We start from the raw sequence: 18,132 nt of genomic DNA on the forward strand, positions 1-18,132 counted from the left end.
AGTGGAAAAAACGCTCTCCCTCTCAACCAAACCCAACCACCCATTTATTCGCTGTGCTGAAAGCGAGATCTTTCAACTCCTAAAGCCAGCTGAAAGGTCAGATTGAAAACTTGCTGTAAAACAGAGACAGCGATGCCTCACAAAATCCAGACTGAGATCTTTCTCACACCCTATTTCTCACACAATGCTTGAATGGGAGCTTAGAGGGGGAGAATGAAAAGAGAAAGGGAGAAAAGGAGAGGGCAATTCTTTCAGTTCTTCAGATGCAACAATAGTCTTTGTCTACAATGTCCCTCCATTCTCATTGGGGTTACAGAAGGGGATGGGGCAGAGGGGCCAGTTTTCCATGGTAACAGTGACAAAACAAGCTGGTCCCAGAGCAAGGAGGGAGACAAGAGAGAGACACAAAAACATGCTTCAAGTCCGGAATAAAATCTCTGTATCAATCTCTGCAATTTACTTTTTTTAAGAAACAGACAGTGTGCAAAAGGAGGAGAAAGGACTTTTGTGAAAGGATGGACACTTGACTTGGGTAGATGAAAAATACTGGGCATTTGTGAGTACTACAAAAGCACTCATTCATTCCAGAGGGACGTTTGGACCGGGACGTACCCTTCATTTTCATTCAAAATTATTGCTTTTCTGGATATCATAATGAACTCTGACACTCAGTATGAGGACTCAGTGTCCGTCATGGTCTTGGAGAACATCAAGAACAAACTGCTTCATGCCTTCAGAACATCAGGAGTACCAAGAACTTCTGCTGAGACAGCCACTTATACAGTAAACGTTGATAAGAGTTTACAAGTGAACGAAGAGCTTCGAAGAGCTAAAATAGATGGAGCCATAACATGGTTAAGATCAGAACTGGTGAGTTTAGAAGAATGTATGGTGCTTTTACATACTAAATAGCTGGTTAAAATGGTTTGTGTAGTGCATTTGTTTGAAACAGTCCAATGGAATTTTGCTGGTTAAGTGTAATGCATTGCTTCCCTGGGTTTTATATGTGGAAAAACAGTATATTTGTATGTACAGTGTAAAACTTCAATATAGATAGATAGATCACTTGAATAATAATCATCTAGTGAAAGCACCTGTGCTGTGTCTGAATGTAAATAATGAGTGGAATATCTGTTACTCTGTGATGAACATGCAGCTGGAGATGCGGTCTCAGGATCGACAGCTGGCTCAGACTCTACTTGGACTCAACAAGGAGATTCAGAGGCTCAGACGGGATAATGGATCCCTGCTCCTGGAGCCTGACAGCAGTGATCATTTTGAGACATGAACCAGGCATCAGTCAGAGACAAATATACTATTAAAGGGATAGTTCACCCAAAAATGAAAATTCTCTCATCATGTATTCTCCCTCATGTCATCCCAGATGTGTATGACATTCTTTCTTCTGCAGAACACAAACAAAGATTTTTAAAAGAATATCTTTGCTCTGTTGGTCCATACAATGCAAGTAAATGGTGACCAGACTTTTCAAGATCCAAAAATTGCATAAAGGCAGGATAAAATGAATCCATATGACTCAGTGATTTAATCCATATTGTTAAAAGCAATATCATAGGTGTGGGTGAGAAACAGATCAATATTTAAGTCCTTTTTGACTGTAAATCTCCACTTTAACTTTAATATTCAGAAAGTGAAAGTGGAGATTTATAAAAAAAAAAAAAAAGGATTTAAATATTTATCAGTTTCTCACCCAAAGAAACTGCGTCAATTCAGAAGATATAGTTTTAACCAATGGAGTCATATGGATTACTTTTATCCTGACTTTATGTGATTGTTGGAGCTTCATAGGTCACTTGCATTGGACCAACAGTGCAGAGATATTTTTCTTAAAATCTTAATTTGTGTTCTGCAGAAGAAAGAAAGTCATACACGTCTGGGATGGCATGAGGGTGAAAAAATATGAGAGGATTTTCATTTTTGGGTCAACTATCCCTATAAGTCTCTTCTTTGTGTCTATCAGCATAATGGTGATTTCCTTATGAGTGCACTGGATGTTTAGAAGATGTCTGGCAAAGTCAGTATTTTATACCAATCCATGATGTAAAGGAGCAAAAAAAAAAAACTCACCTCTCCTTAAGGGCACTTCGCTGGCACTTTATGCCTTTTAATTATTTTCAAATATTTTGCAAAAAAAAAAAAACAACTATTTGAAACTGTTTTCATGCATGTGAAAAGAAAAACCAAATATCAGTCAAACTGGATGTTAAGGTTTGTACCCAAAACAATAGAGATGCCTTAAGAAGGCTGGTAGAGATTAACTAACTTTTAATGAACATATTTAGACAATTTCTATTAGAGATTACTCTATTGAAATCCCATGTAGCTTATATCTGTTATTACTGTGATGAGATTATGGGACTTCCTGTATGTGTTATGGAATAAAATATTTGCACAGTGTATGCGGTGTGTACAGTAAATAAAGCATGTTAATGTTTAATTAAAGTGCCATTATGGGTTAACTCCTTACTACATCACGCAATTATTCCTTGCCATATTTAAATGGTTTTTATTACTTGCATACCATTAATGGTATTGGTCCGAGTTTAAATAAACTATCAGTGACCACATGTTCACTTGTCTTTTACAGAAAATTAAGAAACAAAACTAATGAAAACAAAATATTTAAAACATAATCTGTATCCCGTCCTTTATATGTACAATTTCTGCCAGCCCCTAAAATATGTCCTTTCACTGCCAGATGACAGCAGGGTCCATTGACTCACACAATGACAGCTTCTGTAATTGATACAATGACTGAGATTTAAAAAGATGGTCAATCCATTATATGAAGTCTTTGCATGTCATTATCAACAGGACTATTCTGGAATACTAGGAATATGTTTGCTTTCAGTCTGTGTCATAACTTTATGTAACAATTATCCACTGGAGTACTTGGTTTGAAGAGGCACTTCATATATAATTGTGTGTAATGAGCAAAGATTTGATATACATGCACTATTTAAGCAAAATAAAAGCTTCCTCAGTTTATTAATGCATTCAGGTGGAGAAATATCAGTCTCTAACCAAAGACTTTGTCATGAGTTTAAAACATTCAAAACTGTCAGTATTTTTTCCATTTATCCAATTTCACACTTTCAAATACCATGTTTCTGAGTATACGGTGACTATGTTACAAGACATAATTATTCCAAATACAGTGTTTATGAAAAGTAAATAACTGATCATCTGTTCTTCTGTTTGACATAACTATACACTAAGATGGAACAATGTTTGACCAGTTTGTTAGTCACTCCGATGGTGTATTAATCGTGCACATGATTGATCTGGCCACTGCAGGCTTTAGGGCACAGAGCTGCGTCTACCAAAAGACCGTTTGGACAGATAGCCAAGGGGAGCAAGGCTCATACATGTGTTGAAGGAGTAAATGGAAGGATAAAAGCACATTTCTCCTGAAAAGGAGGACATACTGCTCCCACCACCATCACTCCCTGAGTCCCAGTAATGTTTTTCCTCCTCTTCCTCTTCTTCTATGGCTTTTGCACACTCCTGCTTCAGTTCCTGAATGCCATCATGGAGATCCATGAGCTGGCGAATCAGAGCTTGGTCCTGAGATCGCATCTCCATCTACAAAGCAGAATAACCCAACATTTATTAATTTACATTTTATAGTTATTATCAGGAAAAACAGACAATAATATGCCAAGCCTGAAAAACACATTAGCCCACAACAATATTTTGGTATATCAGGCACATATGGTAGAAATCCAAAACTTCATAAAAGTAATCCATAAGACTCCAGTGATTAAATCAATGTCTTCTGAAGCGATCCAGTTAGTTTTGGATGAGAACAGACCAAAATAGAACTCATTTTTGACATTACATCTTGTCATAGGTACGATCATGATATTAAGCTTGATTACATTTCCTAGCACTTGATGCACACGCACCTGTGCTCAACACCAGTCTCGTGTTCCAGTGAGGAGTGGTGGGAATATTTAAGAAGAGACAGCGCCAGACAAGGAGAGAGTCGCACAAAGCCTAGTGTGTGTCAGCAGGCTGAAAAGCAATGCTGTTGTGTATGTGTGTTTCGTTATTGTGCTGAAAAGCAAGTGTTTATTTATTGGGCTGAATAACCGACCATGTTTGTAACACTGAAGAGTGTGATTAAAAGTGACTTTAGTTGTTTCACCAAAACCTCCGCTTCCTCCTTCCCAAGCGAGAAAGACAGAGATTTGTCACAGAAACCAACTGGATCGCTTCAGAAGACATTGATTAAACCATTGGAGTCATATGGTTTAATTTTATGCTGAATTTTTATCCTTTTTGGAGCTTTTGGAGTTCTGGTCACAATTCACTTGCATTGTATGGAGCTAAGATATTCTTCTAATAATCTCCATCATACTAATTTAGGATGTCATGTGGATGATTATCCCAAATGATGAGTGAATTACATGTTTCTATCTGATCTGACCCTTAAGATGACTTTTATTGGTTCAACCTGACAACATAGGCCCGTTCTGTTCCCGCCATCACTTTCTCCATCAATTAACTTTTTTGGGAGCAGGTGAAATGGGTATTGACATTAACATCTCCTGAAATGTTCTTGTGTAAGAATAAAGAGTATGTTTTTAACTGGGTGTGTTTGCATGAGCTTCTGTCATCTGCCATTGTAGCACATTGAACCATAACACCTGCAACATAATTTAAGCCTTATTTCCTGTAAGAGGAAACACTAAAGTGCACTATTTGTGTGGGCAGATTAAAGAATTGGCATAAATGTTGACTGGAAGTGAACGCTGGAACTCTTAAAGGAATAGCTAACCCAAAATGAAAATTCCCTCATCATTAACTAACCCTCATGACATCCCAGAAGTGTCTGAACAATAACAAAGTTTTTAGAATAATATTTCAGCTCTGTTGGTCCATACAATTTTAGTGAATGATGACCAGACATTTGAAGCTCCAAAAATCACATAAAGTTCACATAAAAGTAATTCATAAGACTCCCGTGGTTAAAGTCATGATTTCTGAAGAGATATAAGTTTGGGTGAGAAACAGATTAATATTTAAGTCCTTTTTTACTATAAATCTCCACTTTCTCATTCTGAAAGTGAAAGCGAAAGTGGAGATTTAAGGTAAAAAAAAAGGATTTTAATATTGATTAGTTTCTCTCCCAAAGCGACTGCATCAATTCAGAAGATATAGACTGATCCACTGGAGTCATACTTTCACTCATTGGTTAAAGTAATCATGGCGGACTGTGAATACTAAAATTCTACAATGGCATCAGAAACTGAAAATTACTGATTTTAAATGATGCTGCATCCAAGTCGCTAGGTGCCAGTTTAAGTCCCAGATGACACAAAGACAAAAGTTACTGAGTGCACCTTTAATCATCTATCATTATATGCATACAATTCCATTTCTAAAAATCATCTTTAAGTTCACACTAAACTATGGCAATGATTTGGTCTTTTGAATCATATTAAAAAAAAAAATAATAATTATCACAAAGTGTCCCACATTATCTGTATTCACTCTGTTTAGTCATATGTTTGCTTGCTAGTTTAATGATGTAAGCCTAGTCCAAAACAACTCCAGTTATAACAACAAGAACCATCTTTCCTGATTAAGGTTTGAAAATATAGAACTTAAGTGATTAACATGGACCAATGAAACATGCCAAATTAGCTTCGTCATAAAAGGTTTCTGTGGTGTCTTTTGTGTGGAACGTTGCCATGACGAGTCACCAGTACAAAGGCTGTAAATGCCAAGCAATATATCTTCAGCTGAGAATAGACCTGCTCACAAGTTAACTCTTTGGAGGTTGTATAGGCCACAACATGCATGTTAATGACGAGACTGCCATAACTTTTTACTCATTAGGAATAACGTTGTAAAGAACCAGGATGACCTTTGATTTTACTGGAGCCAATGATATGACCTACACCTATAACAACAATAGACCACTCTGCAATACAGGAGATACATACAAAACTTTGACCACCCAAGATACCCACCATACCACATGCAGGGAACATTGCATAGTCTGACAAATATAGAACATTATTGAACACAGAATAAACTACAAAGCATGTATGAGAAAATGTGATAATGAGTTATGATAAATGATAATAGTTAAAAGGCTAAATATTAATTCTGGATTATTGTTTAGATCTAATATTTTGAAAAAAGAATACAAGTCATTGCAAAAGAGGACAAATTGCTTTCCATGAATTATTAAGCCAGGGGCATAGATATTAATTTTACTTGAGTGAGAATAAAAAACAGGATTTTTTATAGCAAAATTGATAAAATGCTAAATGTTGCCTATATTCTTGTTAAAATGTAAGATATTTTGGGAAATAATATTAAATGTTCCACATAGGTCTTACCAGCTCCTTCCTCAGCCAAGCCAGAGCAGACTCAATATCCAGCCGGCCTTTATCTCCCTTCCCAGCAATACGCTTCCCTCTACACACCTCCTGAGATGAGGAATGGTCCTTACACATCACTGCTGATTTACAGTGATCAAAAGAACTTTCTTTACATGAGAAATCTCTCAGTCTGGTAAGAACTACTTCCATTCTTTCTAAATCTGTTTGCTGAAGAAGAGCGAATAGCTCTCTGTTATCTAAGTTTTCTTGTCAGCTGTAGGACACAGCTCTGTCACTGAAACACAACTCTATGTTTTGCTCTCTAACAACTCTACTTCTCTCTGTCACTCATTGAGCTCCACTACTTGTGAGCCTGCTCTGGGATGGACACTTAAAACACTCCCTCCCAGCCACCCCTCACCCCCCGCAATCCCATAAATACACACACAAATAGGCTCATTTTGAATGCAACATAATTCAGTGTTCATGTGCAAGTAACTGACGTAGTTAGACTGACGTCAGTCTCGCCTTTAGTGTTTCTGACCTGCCATTTGCTTTCTAAACGCTTTAGCACACATGAATAGATGACGTGTGGATGAGTTTCCATGGCTTTTCAGAAAGTACTAGTGAAGAGAACTGGAGTCTATGGAACTTGACAAAATCAGGACAGCAAATATCAAGATCTGAGTGGCCGACCGATCGTGGATTTCACCGATAACTAAGATAACTAAGATGGTGAAAAAGGCTGATAACCCATTAATTGGCCAATAGTTTTTAAAATCGATTTCTTAATCTTTCCTTACTATGTTACAAGAGTCCAAATGTCCAAAAGGAATAAATCCCAGATGCAGTTTATTGTGCAACCAAAATACCAATAATAACCAGAAAAATTATGATTTGGAGCATAACAAGCCTGAAACAGTTTTGGCTGTTACAATGCTATATATTTAAGCTTTTTAAAGCCTATATATAATTTCACCAGAAAAATAATGTTGTATGTATATACACTATGTTGGAGACACAATGTTTGTGCTGAAAAAACACATTTCCAAATAGTCACATTTTTCTTTTCATGCCCTTGCTTCAATTTAGAACACTTGATTCATCTAATCAAAATAACCACATTTACATTGAGGTGAGGATAAAAATAAATAGGAATATTGTCAGTCGGTGATTGTTTTTATTTCACCTCTAGAGGCTGCTGTTATACTGTAGAACCAAGTTGTTTTCTAACAGTAGACTCCAAGAGGAACCCGGAGGAAAAAAAAAATCACTGAATATCGTCATAAATATTGCTGATAACCGATAGTTCCAAAAAGCAACTATCGGCACTGATTAATCGGTAAAACTGATATATTGGTCTACCTCTACTAGACATGCTTAATCTGGGGAGTCTTGGGGGTATCACCTTTCTTTTGATCTTAGAGCATGGCACCAGCAATGCCACGGTCTGGTGTTTATTTCCCAGAAACACACAGATACTAATAAAATTTGTATCTTGAAATGGACAAGTTGCTTTGGATAAAAGTGTCTGCCAGAAGCATGGACGTAAACTACTGGATTGTCTCTGATCACATTTTGTCACTTTATTTTATTTGATAAAGTGCCCCATAGGTGTGAGTGCGAGTCCCCCAACCACTGGGGGTTAAATTAGGAAGGGCATCTGGCTTAAAACCTGTGCCAAGTCAATTGAAATGCGGATCACGGTTGGTACGCTGTGGTGACCCCTAGTGGGAGCAGACGAAAGAAGAACAAGATTTAATTTTATTTGACTTTAGTGTGTATTTACAGAAGTTAGTAGTAGTAGTAGTACAATGTTAACTAGTTCAGTAAAGTTATTTTTCTTGACTTAATTATTAAATCTGTAGATGGATTGGTTGAATGAATCAACTGAATGGTTGGGAACCCTTGATTCAAACTCAGTGTGACTTGTTGGCAGCCATGTGGAGCCGCATGCTGCCATGTCCTTCTTGAGTTTCTCCTAGCAACCTAAGCAATACATCCCAACTTGGGACAAAAATAGCGAAGACACAATTGAGGCTATATTTAAACCCAAATTATAAACATAGATCAATGAACAAAGTGTATTTAGAATAGCTGATGCTTACAGACATTCAAATAGACAGAATGAGACAAACTTTTTTCTTTACCCTTTAAAAAAAGAGACTCTTCCAGGCTATTCCCAACAGCATCCACACTTGACTATTTGCCTGCTTCTTTAGTATCATATCAGCTTTTAATTAAACTAGCTTTTATAATGTCCTGCATAGTGTTTAACCGGTTTGATGACATGAAGGACAGTTCACGGCAAAATGAAAATGCTGTCGTAATTTACTCACCCCATGCAGTTCCAAATTTATATGACTTTCTTCCTTGGAACAAAAGACAGATTTCAGGCAGAAAGTTTGGGACTGTTAAATGATAAAGTTAAATGATTTTAGACCCATAGCACTTACGTCTATTTACTCCAAATGCATGGAAAGGGTTTTAACAAAACATGTAATGTCCTCTGTAAGAACCCCCTCCAATTTGCATAGTAAAGAGCGACATTGATTCTGCAACATTAACTTTTATGTAACTCTGTTGCTGAACATATAAAGCAGACCACACGCTATGCTAGAATTGTATTTATAGATTTCATTTCAGCCTTTAAAACAAATAAGACAGAGATGACTCGATCTAAGTGTTAATGTTGGCCTCATCTAGTGGATCATAGATTTTCTTTCCAATCATCCACAAAGATTGTTCGTAAATGGTAAAGTAAAAGACAACTTTTAAAAAAAAAAACAGGTGCACCCCAAGGAACCATACTGTCACCTTTACTATTCTCATTGTATACTAATGAATTTAAAATTCAAGATGTACATTTTAGTTTAATATGCAGATGACATGGCACTTCTCTGCCTTTTGCACAGAGGAACAGAAAAGAATAATCTTTATTATAACCATGTAACTTTCCTCCAGAACTGGTGTTGGTAGAGTATGGTGGTGATAAATGTGAATAAAACCAACTCTGTGCAATCTAGCGACACCTGTGGTTAAACTTAAAATTGCAAGCAATTTGCAGAAGGACATGAGTCGTGTTTATGGTTCCTACTCACTACACGACTTTCAAAGACGTCAGATCGTGGTACCTTTCATATTACAAAACTGTCTGTCTTGTCACTGAATTTGTAGCGTTTTCAAATTACACAACAAATCGGCGACAGGTTTGAACACATTACAAGACATTTCACTATTGACGAATCACCGACAACTCTGCCTGAACTCCAAATTACGTTTCACAACAGAGTACACGCGAGAAGTGATACGAGATACGAAAACAAATGCATGATCATATGTTATGCATTTCAGAATATGATGTGTATTTTTTTTTATCACCTAAAGACATCATATATTTTATTGGTTAAACTATAAAAAAGTTCCTCCTAAAAAATCAACCTATTTGCTTACCTGACTGTCCAAGAGAATTGGCAATTTCTCTCCAACACTTCTCTTTCTCCACCCGGTTGTGGTACAGTTCAGATGAAACATCAAATAGGCACGGGTGCTCCTGACAATGTTCCGCTAATTTTCCCCCCATTTCGTCGGTCCAATGAGACTTTCTTGATACCGTAGCCATACTTGATGTTGCAGGTACATCAGAACTCCTTCCACTGAAACTTCCAGTGCCCCGTTTCTTGCTCACTCATTGGCTACAGGTCAACGCTGCTGTTGTATTCAGTCAAAACATATTTCACACTGCACGATTTGAAGTTTCTGACAGGTCCAGATATTTAACATTCTAGATATCTCGCTGACATCCGCGATTCTTTCAAATCGCGTCTTTGATAGTTCATACATTGCGATCGTTGCTCACGGGAGCGAGCTCTGATTTGCCCACGATTTCAGGCTTTTGTCGGCTAGCAAAAATCAGGCTTAAAATCATGTAGTGTAGACACTGCTCATTTGGCTGATGAATCTCATGATTTGAGCATACGCCTCATCCTAACCAGACGCCATGGGATAAGATTCCAGCAACAAGCTATATGCCTGTCCACGCCATACGCAACACCGTGATATTTAGATTATTGACCATAAAATGTCAGAAATCAGAGCAATCACAGAACAGTGTGTTTAACGCAACTCATTTTCTCACTGAAGCTCCGTAATGCTTTCTACGGCAAGCCCTTTTGTGTCCCGACTGGTTAGGACAAAAACTCTTAGATTAGCATGGAAAAGATACCTTTCATCACTAGTCGTGGCATCAATTGTCATCATGACTGGAGATATTCAGAGCCAGATTCAGAACATGCTATTTTCATGTTGATATAATGTTATATGATTAAACATTAAAACTGAAATATTCCTTGCCTTGATAAAGATGAGTAGCACTCGTATCAACATGTTTTGAATTAATTAATTTGACACAAAGCGCTTTTCTGACACTACAATTAAAGCGCTTTTACATAGAGAACAAGGGACTCAATCACTACCAGTATATTTATTATACTTTTTCAAGTGTTTTATCTACTATTAATGTTTTTAATGTACTACACTTATCAGTTTAAGTGGTGATACTCATGAAATGGCTGATACAAGTTCAAAGGAAGATTTTATTATTGTTATATTATATTGTACAGCCTCAGCTGATAATGCAAGTGAACCGTAATACTACAATAGTATGTCTATGCAATGCTCACAATAACACAGTAAACTAAAAACATAAAACAAGGATTAAATTATGATGTGGATAAATTATACTTTATTAAACATGAAAATAATATGCATAAAATGCAATATAACAGTTACAACATCGATTCATCGTGATCGGTTAACACACGAGTAATGTTAGATTCATACAGTCACGACAAGCAAAATCAGCTTCAACAACCATAACAGACAACATATCCAAGAATTATAGCAGGTGAACAACTTTGCCAAATGGATAAACATCCATCCAGATTGTTGCCATGCAACATGTTTGGTCATTTTTATAACACCAGAACTTGAAATTGAAAAATACTTTTCATGATCTTGAAAAAAGACTGGGTGTAATTTGATGTTATCAAAAATGTTTGCTGTTATTTTTACATATTTGAAAATATGTTGTGTGAATTCACCTAAAAAAAAATCAGGTTGTGAAATTCAAGTTTTTATAATTCAAGTGGTGGATTTCAGGTTGTGAAATTCAGGTCTAAATATTCAGGTTGTTGAATACAGTTTGAAAAATTCAGGTGGCAAAATTTGATGATGATATCCGGGAATGAAAGGAAGGGTAACGCGTTCATGTAATCCATCTCTGTCTTGGACAACCGCAAAGCGTTGGAAACAGCTCAAAAGTAATTTTGAACAACTGTGACAACAACATTGTGAAAACACAAAAAAGGTATACTTTTGGGATATTTATAATGTGTTTTGAAGAATAGATAAACTTAATCATTAAATTGGATCTGTTCCTAATACATCAGTCTGGATTGCTTGAGTTAGCATGCCATCTTTTTTATTTTATTTATATTTTTATCAAATATCTGGTTAGTCTAACCTCATATGTATTACATTTGTAGACTACTGATGATTTGTCTTATTTATTATGTTTATTTTCAGGCAGACCATGTTACGTTCATGATATTACAAATCTGGGCCCCATCTATATACGTTAGAGAAGTGTTCTGTAATATGTGCATTTTCATTGTACCCCTTACAAAAATTAGACAGTAGTATTCCGTTGGGTGCTTAGCCAAAAGTTGTTGAGTGGTGTTCGCTGTCATTTTCTGCATAATACGGCACCATTTTGTGGTCTGTTCTACATAACGCGGCGGCTCATTTGAGCTAATCGCAACCCATTCGGTCCATTTTGTGGCCGACCCACCGGCCCGCTCGTTTCTTCCGAGATATAACACATATGTTTCTGCTTTATTTAGACATTTCAGTTATCTGTGTATCAAATACAGTATATGTTCATTCATGAATATAATTCATAACACCCAGACTACACTGCTAAAAATGGTCTTGTCAAAAAACAGTAAAGAACTGGCAGCAGGGTTGCCAACATGTTACAGTAAAATTAACAGTGTCTTGCTGTTGCTGAAATTACCAGCTAGATACTGATTTTACAGCTACAGTATACAACTATAATTTAACAGCATATAGCTGTCAAATTACACACTATCTACTGTTGTTGAAATTAACAGCTAAATTCCCAGCATGCACTGTAGCATGAAGAAATTACTTCGATTTTTTTTTAACTATTTACTGGTTTATTTTGATGTTGTTTTTGTTGAAGTCTAAGTTACTTGTATTTTAATGTGCAACTTTTACTTTTTTACATAAAAGTATGTTTGTTAATTGTCACCATTGTTGCGTTTTGTATGCCGAGAGTTGATATCTGTGTGTGTGTCTTGTCAACATGTGTCATTCTGTAAGTTCAAAAACATCAAACATTCAACTTGCTGACATCATTTTGCTGAAATAACCTTATCTGTTTTTGTTTTTATGTTTGTATGTGTAATGCTACACTATTGACACATATAGTGCCATTTGTAAGGTAGGATCAGACATTCAGGCTGATCTTAGATTTTGTCTTCCAAGTAGTACAGAGCAACAACTAGTGTTTAACGTAAACATAAATTGACTGACTGGAAGATCATAATATAATAATGGGGATGGTGGTGGCGTAGTGGCTAAAGCACAGGGCTGTTAATCAGAAGCTCCGGGGGGATTGTCCCTGTAATAATTGCACTGTAAGTCGCTTTGGATAAAAGCGTCTGCCAAATGCATAAATGTAATAATATAGAAGGTCTAAGGTGCCAGCTCAAGAGAACACCAATCACCATGATGGTAACTTCAAACAAAACACAACTATTGTAACAAAACAACAACACTAATTATGTGAATTCACAGCATTAACAGCAAAAATTTCAATAACATCAAATTACAGCCAGTCTTTTTTCAAGACGAGGTAAATTGAAGTTCTGTGATATAAAAATGATGCCATATGTCCGGAACAGTGTGAGTGTGACGGAACTATAGTTTCTTCTTTTTAACAGCTACTCCTAAACTAAAACAGTCCACCATCTACGGTTTACATGGGAACAAGACAGACGGTTCTTATTTCCTTTGTTCACAGACATGACATTATGATCATTTGGATGTTTGCCATAATCCAGCACAGCTTAAAATACAAATAAGTTTTATAGGCTTACCTTTAAAAAGGTAAGAACATTGTCGTGAACATAGTCTGTTTATATACACATCCAATAATAGCAATTTGTTCATTTTTAACCCAAAAATCTTACATAGTGCAGCTTTGAGCTGGGATAGAATTAAGTATTTTAACACTGAAAAAGTTACATATTATAGCTTTAACTATAACTCAAGAAACAGACTTAATTAATGAATATATTTGTTTTGTTTATTAGAGAAAACAAGAGGCTTGCTGATGCATTTCCATTACCAAAGAAGAGGTGAGTCTATACAGTAAAATTATTCTAAAAAACAACACACAGTAGGATTTAACTCTAGGCAGTTGGGGGATTTGACTGGTTTAAGTTCACAGGTGCTCCCTCTCCCCAAGCAGTCTTTTTCTTCCTGTGTCTATTCCGTTTCTTTTTCTCTCTATCTGTCTTTTTGGGCTGTTGAGGCGTTGGTTTCTTCTTCTTCAAGCAGCTAAGGGGGTTTGGGTTCCCAGATTTCCTCTTGCGCTTCTTGCCTCTCCTCTCCTCACCATCTTTGCCAAGGCCCTGCTGCTCTTTCAGACTCTGGATGCTCTTCTGTTGTGATGTGCTCACCAACTCACCCAGCTGAACTGCTTCTATGTGCTTCAGTGAACATTCAGAGGGCTTGTCTAACACCATGGTGTTCAGGATAATATAGAGCAGAGGAACCCCAGGGATCTTCTTCAGGGCTGTAGTCAACTCTTGATCCTGGTTATACGATATATGATCATATGAAATGATATGATCATTTCACATTGTACATTCATATTTAATAATGCTTTTGGAGCGTTTCAAAATATCATAGCCTACCTGTGTTGCAATGAAGTAGTGGTGAGGATTTGCTTCCCCAAGCATTGACAACAAGCACTGTGATGCAGGCAAAGGATCTTTGTGTTTACATTGCCTAACCTGGAATCTCTGTAAAATTAGTTTTGCTCCATAAAGTTCCTTTGGAAGAGTCTCGAGTTCCTTAAGTGCGCAGCTGCAGAGCACAGAGCAAATATGTCACTACTAGTAATACAATACAGAAATTAACAATCCATGAATATCATAGAATAAAATATAATTAACTTACTTTGTGGTACAAAGTTGAATCTCTCCCATGAGATATTTAGGCAACTGCTCTTTGATTTGAATCTTATTCTTCAACGCCGCTTGACAAAATGTCCCATCGATCAATATTTGGAAAGGTTGTCGAAATAAAAAGTTGTACTTGTAAAAGCTGATGGTTTTCTTCGCATGTTTCTGCCGTTTTATCTTCATTGTGGTGCAGCTCTTTGATACCGAATTATTTATACGTAAAGCTCAGGCAGTTCGAATGAATATTTAGTCTTGCCAGAGAAGGAACAGAATAAGTATGTTGATTTATTCCAATATGTCAACAAAACAATGTGCGAATCTCGTGCCTCCAACGTTACCAGCATGGAACCACTGCAGTTACAGTTGACGGTTACCGGGTGGAAAACTGCAAACGGCTGTAGATGACATAAAAACCACACCGTAGTGTTAATATTTAGTCTATTTACATTTTATGAGAATTACTAGAAATAAATATTCATTCTAAGTATGTATAATTAATAGTTTTTGAATGAATACATCCAGAATTGTATTAATTAACACACTTTAGGAACCACTCACAACAGTTACTGTTTCTCCAACCACTAACATAGCTGCACGTTCACCGGAAATCGCTTGTTCATCGGCCGTCTTCTGTCACCAGCGCGCGTGAAGATGGCATCTCTCAATGTCACCGCGTCGGGGAAACCCCTCGATTCTTCGGTCAAACAAATCCAGCTAGAAGGACTGGTAAGACCTTATGTAACAGAATCAATGTAGTAATATCCAAAAATGGACAGAAAGTGGAGTCGGGCATTGGCTTATGCTCAAAGATCATAAGCTGCTGGTTGGTTCAACTGCATCACTGAAAGGCTGATCAGACTGATTACTTTATGGTAAAATAGATATTTACGTTTAGATAAGTATTCATTAAGCAGGCGCTTTTATCAAAATGTTCAACATATGAGAAGTGTATTACATTAGTAGTTCTGCTATGTAAAGACCAAAAACTGCAAACATCAGAGAATATACTAAATGGCTCCGTTTCAGGACTGAGTGTAGAAACCGGGAAAAGAAGCAATTTCGTTGCATCGCACGTTGATTTGAGGATACTTTTGTTCAAGTCTTTCAGCAAATCAGCTGAAATGTATCTGGTTTCCATGGCGATGAGGTCATTTCTTCGCGCAACAGTGAATGTTCATTTCCACACGACCACGGAGTTTGATCAGACAATGTCACATTAAGACGGCTACACTGCACTTTTCTCATCATACAATCACTTAAATGTTAAGATGTGAGAATTGTGTTTTGAATTTTAGGTTCCAATGTTGTGAATTAAAATGTGTACCTGACATGACAATCAGTAATTTCATAATTACACATGCAATATGACATATGGATAGAATAGACTACATGGAATTTGTACAATAAAATGTGTTTAAATCACGAAAAACAAAATATACAATAAAATATACATTTTCATAAACTATATATACAGTTAAGTGCAGAAGTTTGCATGCCCCTTTTGATTTACAAGTTTTCAAATCCTTTTCAGAATGTATACACATTTAAGAGATACAATTTTTTTTTATGTATATGCCATTCAGAAGCTACATAACACAACATTTAATCTAATTTATCATCCTGTTCAAAAGTTTGCATCACCTTGGTTCTTTTGTTGCCTTCCTGAGCAAGGAATGTTTGCACCTTTTGTAATCTTTGTGTGTGTGTCGCTCAGTTATCCTAAGTGTGAAAAGCTGGATCTCAACATCATGTAGGCCACTGTTAGGAAGAGCTCAAATGTGCAGAAGATGCTGGAAAACCAAAGAATTCGCAGGCCTGGAGGATTTTTCTAAAGAAAAGTGGTCAGATTCACTACTCAGGACAAAATAGGAACTCATGAACAATTATTACACAAACAGTCATTGATCATCGAGAAAGCAGCACACCATATTAAGAATCATGGGAATGTAAACTTTTCAACAGGACCGTTCGTGTAAATTCAGTTACCCTTTTGGCTTGTGGAATCAAGTCAAATTCTTCAGGGCAGTTCTAAATAAAAAACTAAATGCAATTTTATCTCACTTTATTTATTTTTATACAATAATACAATATCCTTTGGGTGAACTAACTACTAAAGTTGCAATGGATGATTTTGCTAAAGGTGTCAAACCAAGGAGAGGAGGAGGGGCTTAAGTCCTTGGGGCGATATATAAGAAATATCCTAACTTTAGAATCCTATCTAATCTGTTTGGTAACCATGGTCATTTCAGTTAGGATCTCATTTAAGACAAAATCTATCACAGAATAACATTTCTCTAATGCATAATCTTATTTTAAGCAGTGATGGGCATTCATCAATAATTTGGTATTCAAATATTGAAGCTCATAAAAAACTAATAGTCAAATATTCTATTATTAAATTAAGGTAATTCATGAGGAGACGTTGTAAAATAAATTATTTTAGCCATAAAGGTTGTGTCACCATTAAAAAAAACAAGCTTCTAATTATATTCAAAACAAGCTTATATCATGTCCTGTTTTTATTTTTATATTTAAACAAGCAATGCGTGAAAACAAAAAAATTATAGAATGAAAGCATTTAAGCTCACGCAAAGCAAAGAAAAAGAAACCACTAATGAAGTAGACTGACGCAGTTAACGTACTGGACAAGTATAAACACTTGGCATATAATAGTTATCATGTTTATATTGTATCTCATGTCATGTTTTTGTTGAGAAAAACTAGCATATCCACATGCTCAGTAAACTATACTCATTTATACACACCCGTTTACCTCACGTCCATACATGTCCCTTACCTCAGCTAGCATAGTCTTTCTCGGATGCCATGTTTGTTGTTTACAGAAGCATCACAGGGATTACGTTGCAACGGGGACGCTGCTTTCAGACGAGCTGCACATATATGAGAGTAAAGTGTACACCGCTTATCCAGTACATTTAACAGGAACCCAGCTTTCTCACAGTAAGCCGCATTCTCGCAAAACCCCACTTTTGTGGTGTCCATCTGAACGTACTGACGTATTTGAACCGTTTGCTCAACAAATGTGATCAACTTGTGTCCACACTCAACAGCGCCACCCAGTGGATTCTGATATATCTGCCAGTTTTAGTTTGTGTGTTCAGGATTTAACATGCATCTTAACTGTATACAGCCAGCAAAGCAAAATTTTGCGAATTACAAATAGTATGTTTACTATTCAATTATTTATTGCAGAACGAATATTCAAATATTTGACTACTCGACTACTAGTGCACATCCCTAATCTTAAATAGAGTTAGGATTTGCTTTTGTAATATGGATGTGAAAAATCGTAACAACTGATCAGATTAAAAAAAATATTCTGGGTTCAATACAAGTTAAGCTCAATTGACTGCATTTGTGGCATAATGTTGATTACACCATATTTGTATTTTGTTTTGTAATTTTGTTTAAAAATTGGTGTGGTGGTGGTGTAGTGGGCTAAATCACATAACTGTTAATCAGAAGGTTGCTGGTTC

At 36.4% G+C, this 18,132-nt stretch overlaps 3 protein-coding genes across 3 annotated transcripts in view; 2 read left to right on the plus strand and 1 right to left on the minus strand.

Moving 5' to 3' along the window:
• The first annotated feature begins 221 nt into the window (after nucleotides 1-221).
• si:ch211-153f2.3 (uncharacterized) lies at nucleotides 222-1,858 on the plus strand. The gene is made up of 2 exons (XM_052093552.1): nucleotides 222-870; nucleotides 1,157-1,858. Exons 1-2 carry the CDS (start codon nucleotides 655-657, stop codon nucleotides 1,286-1,288), a joined length of 348 nt encoding a protein of 115 aa, XP_051949512.1. The 5' UTR covers nucleotides 222-654; the 3' UTR covers nucleotides 1,289-1,858.
• An 11,893-nt stretch (nucleotides 1,859-13,751) lies between these two features.
• Nucleotides 13,752-14,972, minus strand: LOC127620223 (rRNA-processing protein UTP23 homolog). Its single transcript, XM_052093370.1, has 3 exons — nucleotides 14,631-14,972; nucleotides 14,366-14,537; nucleotides 13,752-14,263 (listed from the first exon to the last, which is right to left on the minus strand). Exons 1-3 carry the CDS (start codon nucleotides 14,816-14,818, stop codon nucleotides 13,859-13,861), a joined length of 765 nt encoding a protein of 254 aa, XP_051949330.1. The 5' UTR covers nucleotides 14,819-14,972; the 3' UTR covers nucleotides 13,752-13,858.
• Nucleotides 14,973-15,242: 270 nt separating this feature from the next.
• eif3hb (eukaryotic translation initiation factor 3, subunit H, b) overlaps nucleotides 15,243-18,132 on the plus strand; it is a 114,579-nt gene continuing 111,689 nt past the window's right edge. The window contains exon 1 of the mRNA XM_052093126.1: nucleotides 15,243-15,361. Within this exon, the coding sequence (XP_051949086.1) occupies nucleotides 15,287-15,361 (75 nt within the window). The 5' untranslated portion in view covers nucleotides 15,243-15,286. The remainder of the gene's footprint in view (nucleotides 15,362-18,132) is intronic.

This window comes from Xyrauchen texanus, chromosome 26, assembly GCF_025860055.1.
Source record: "Xyrauchen texanus isolate HMW12.3.18 chromosome 26, RBS_HiC_50CHRs, whole genome shotgun sequence".
NCBI classification, from domain to species: Eukaryota; Metazoa; Chordata; class Actinopteri; order Cypriniformes; family Catostomidae; genus Xyrauchen; species Xyrauchen texanus.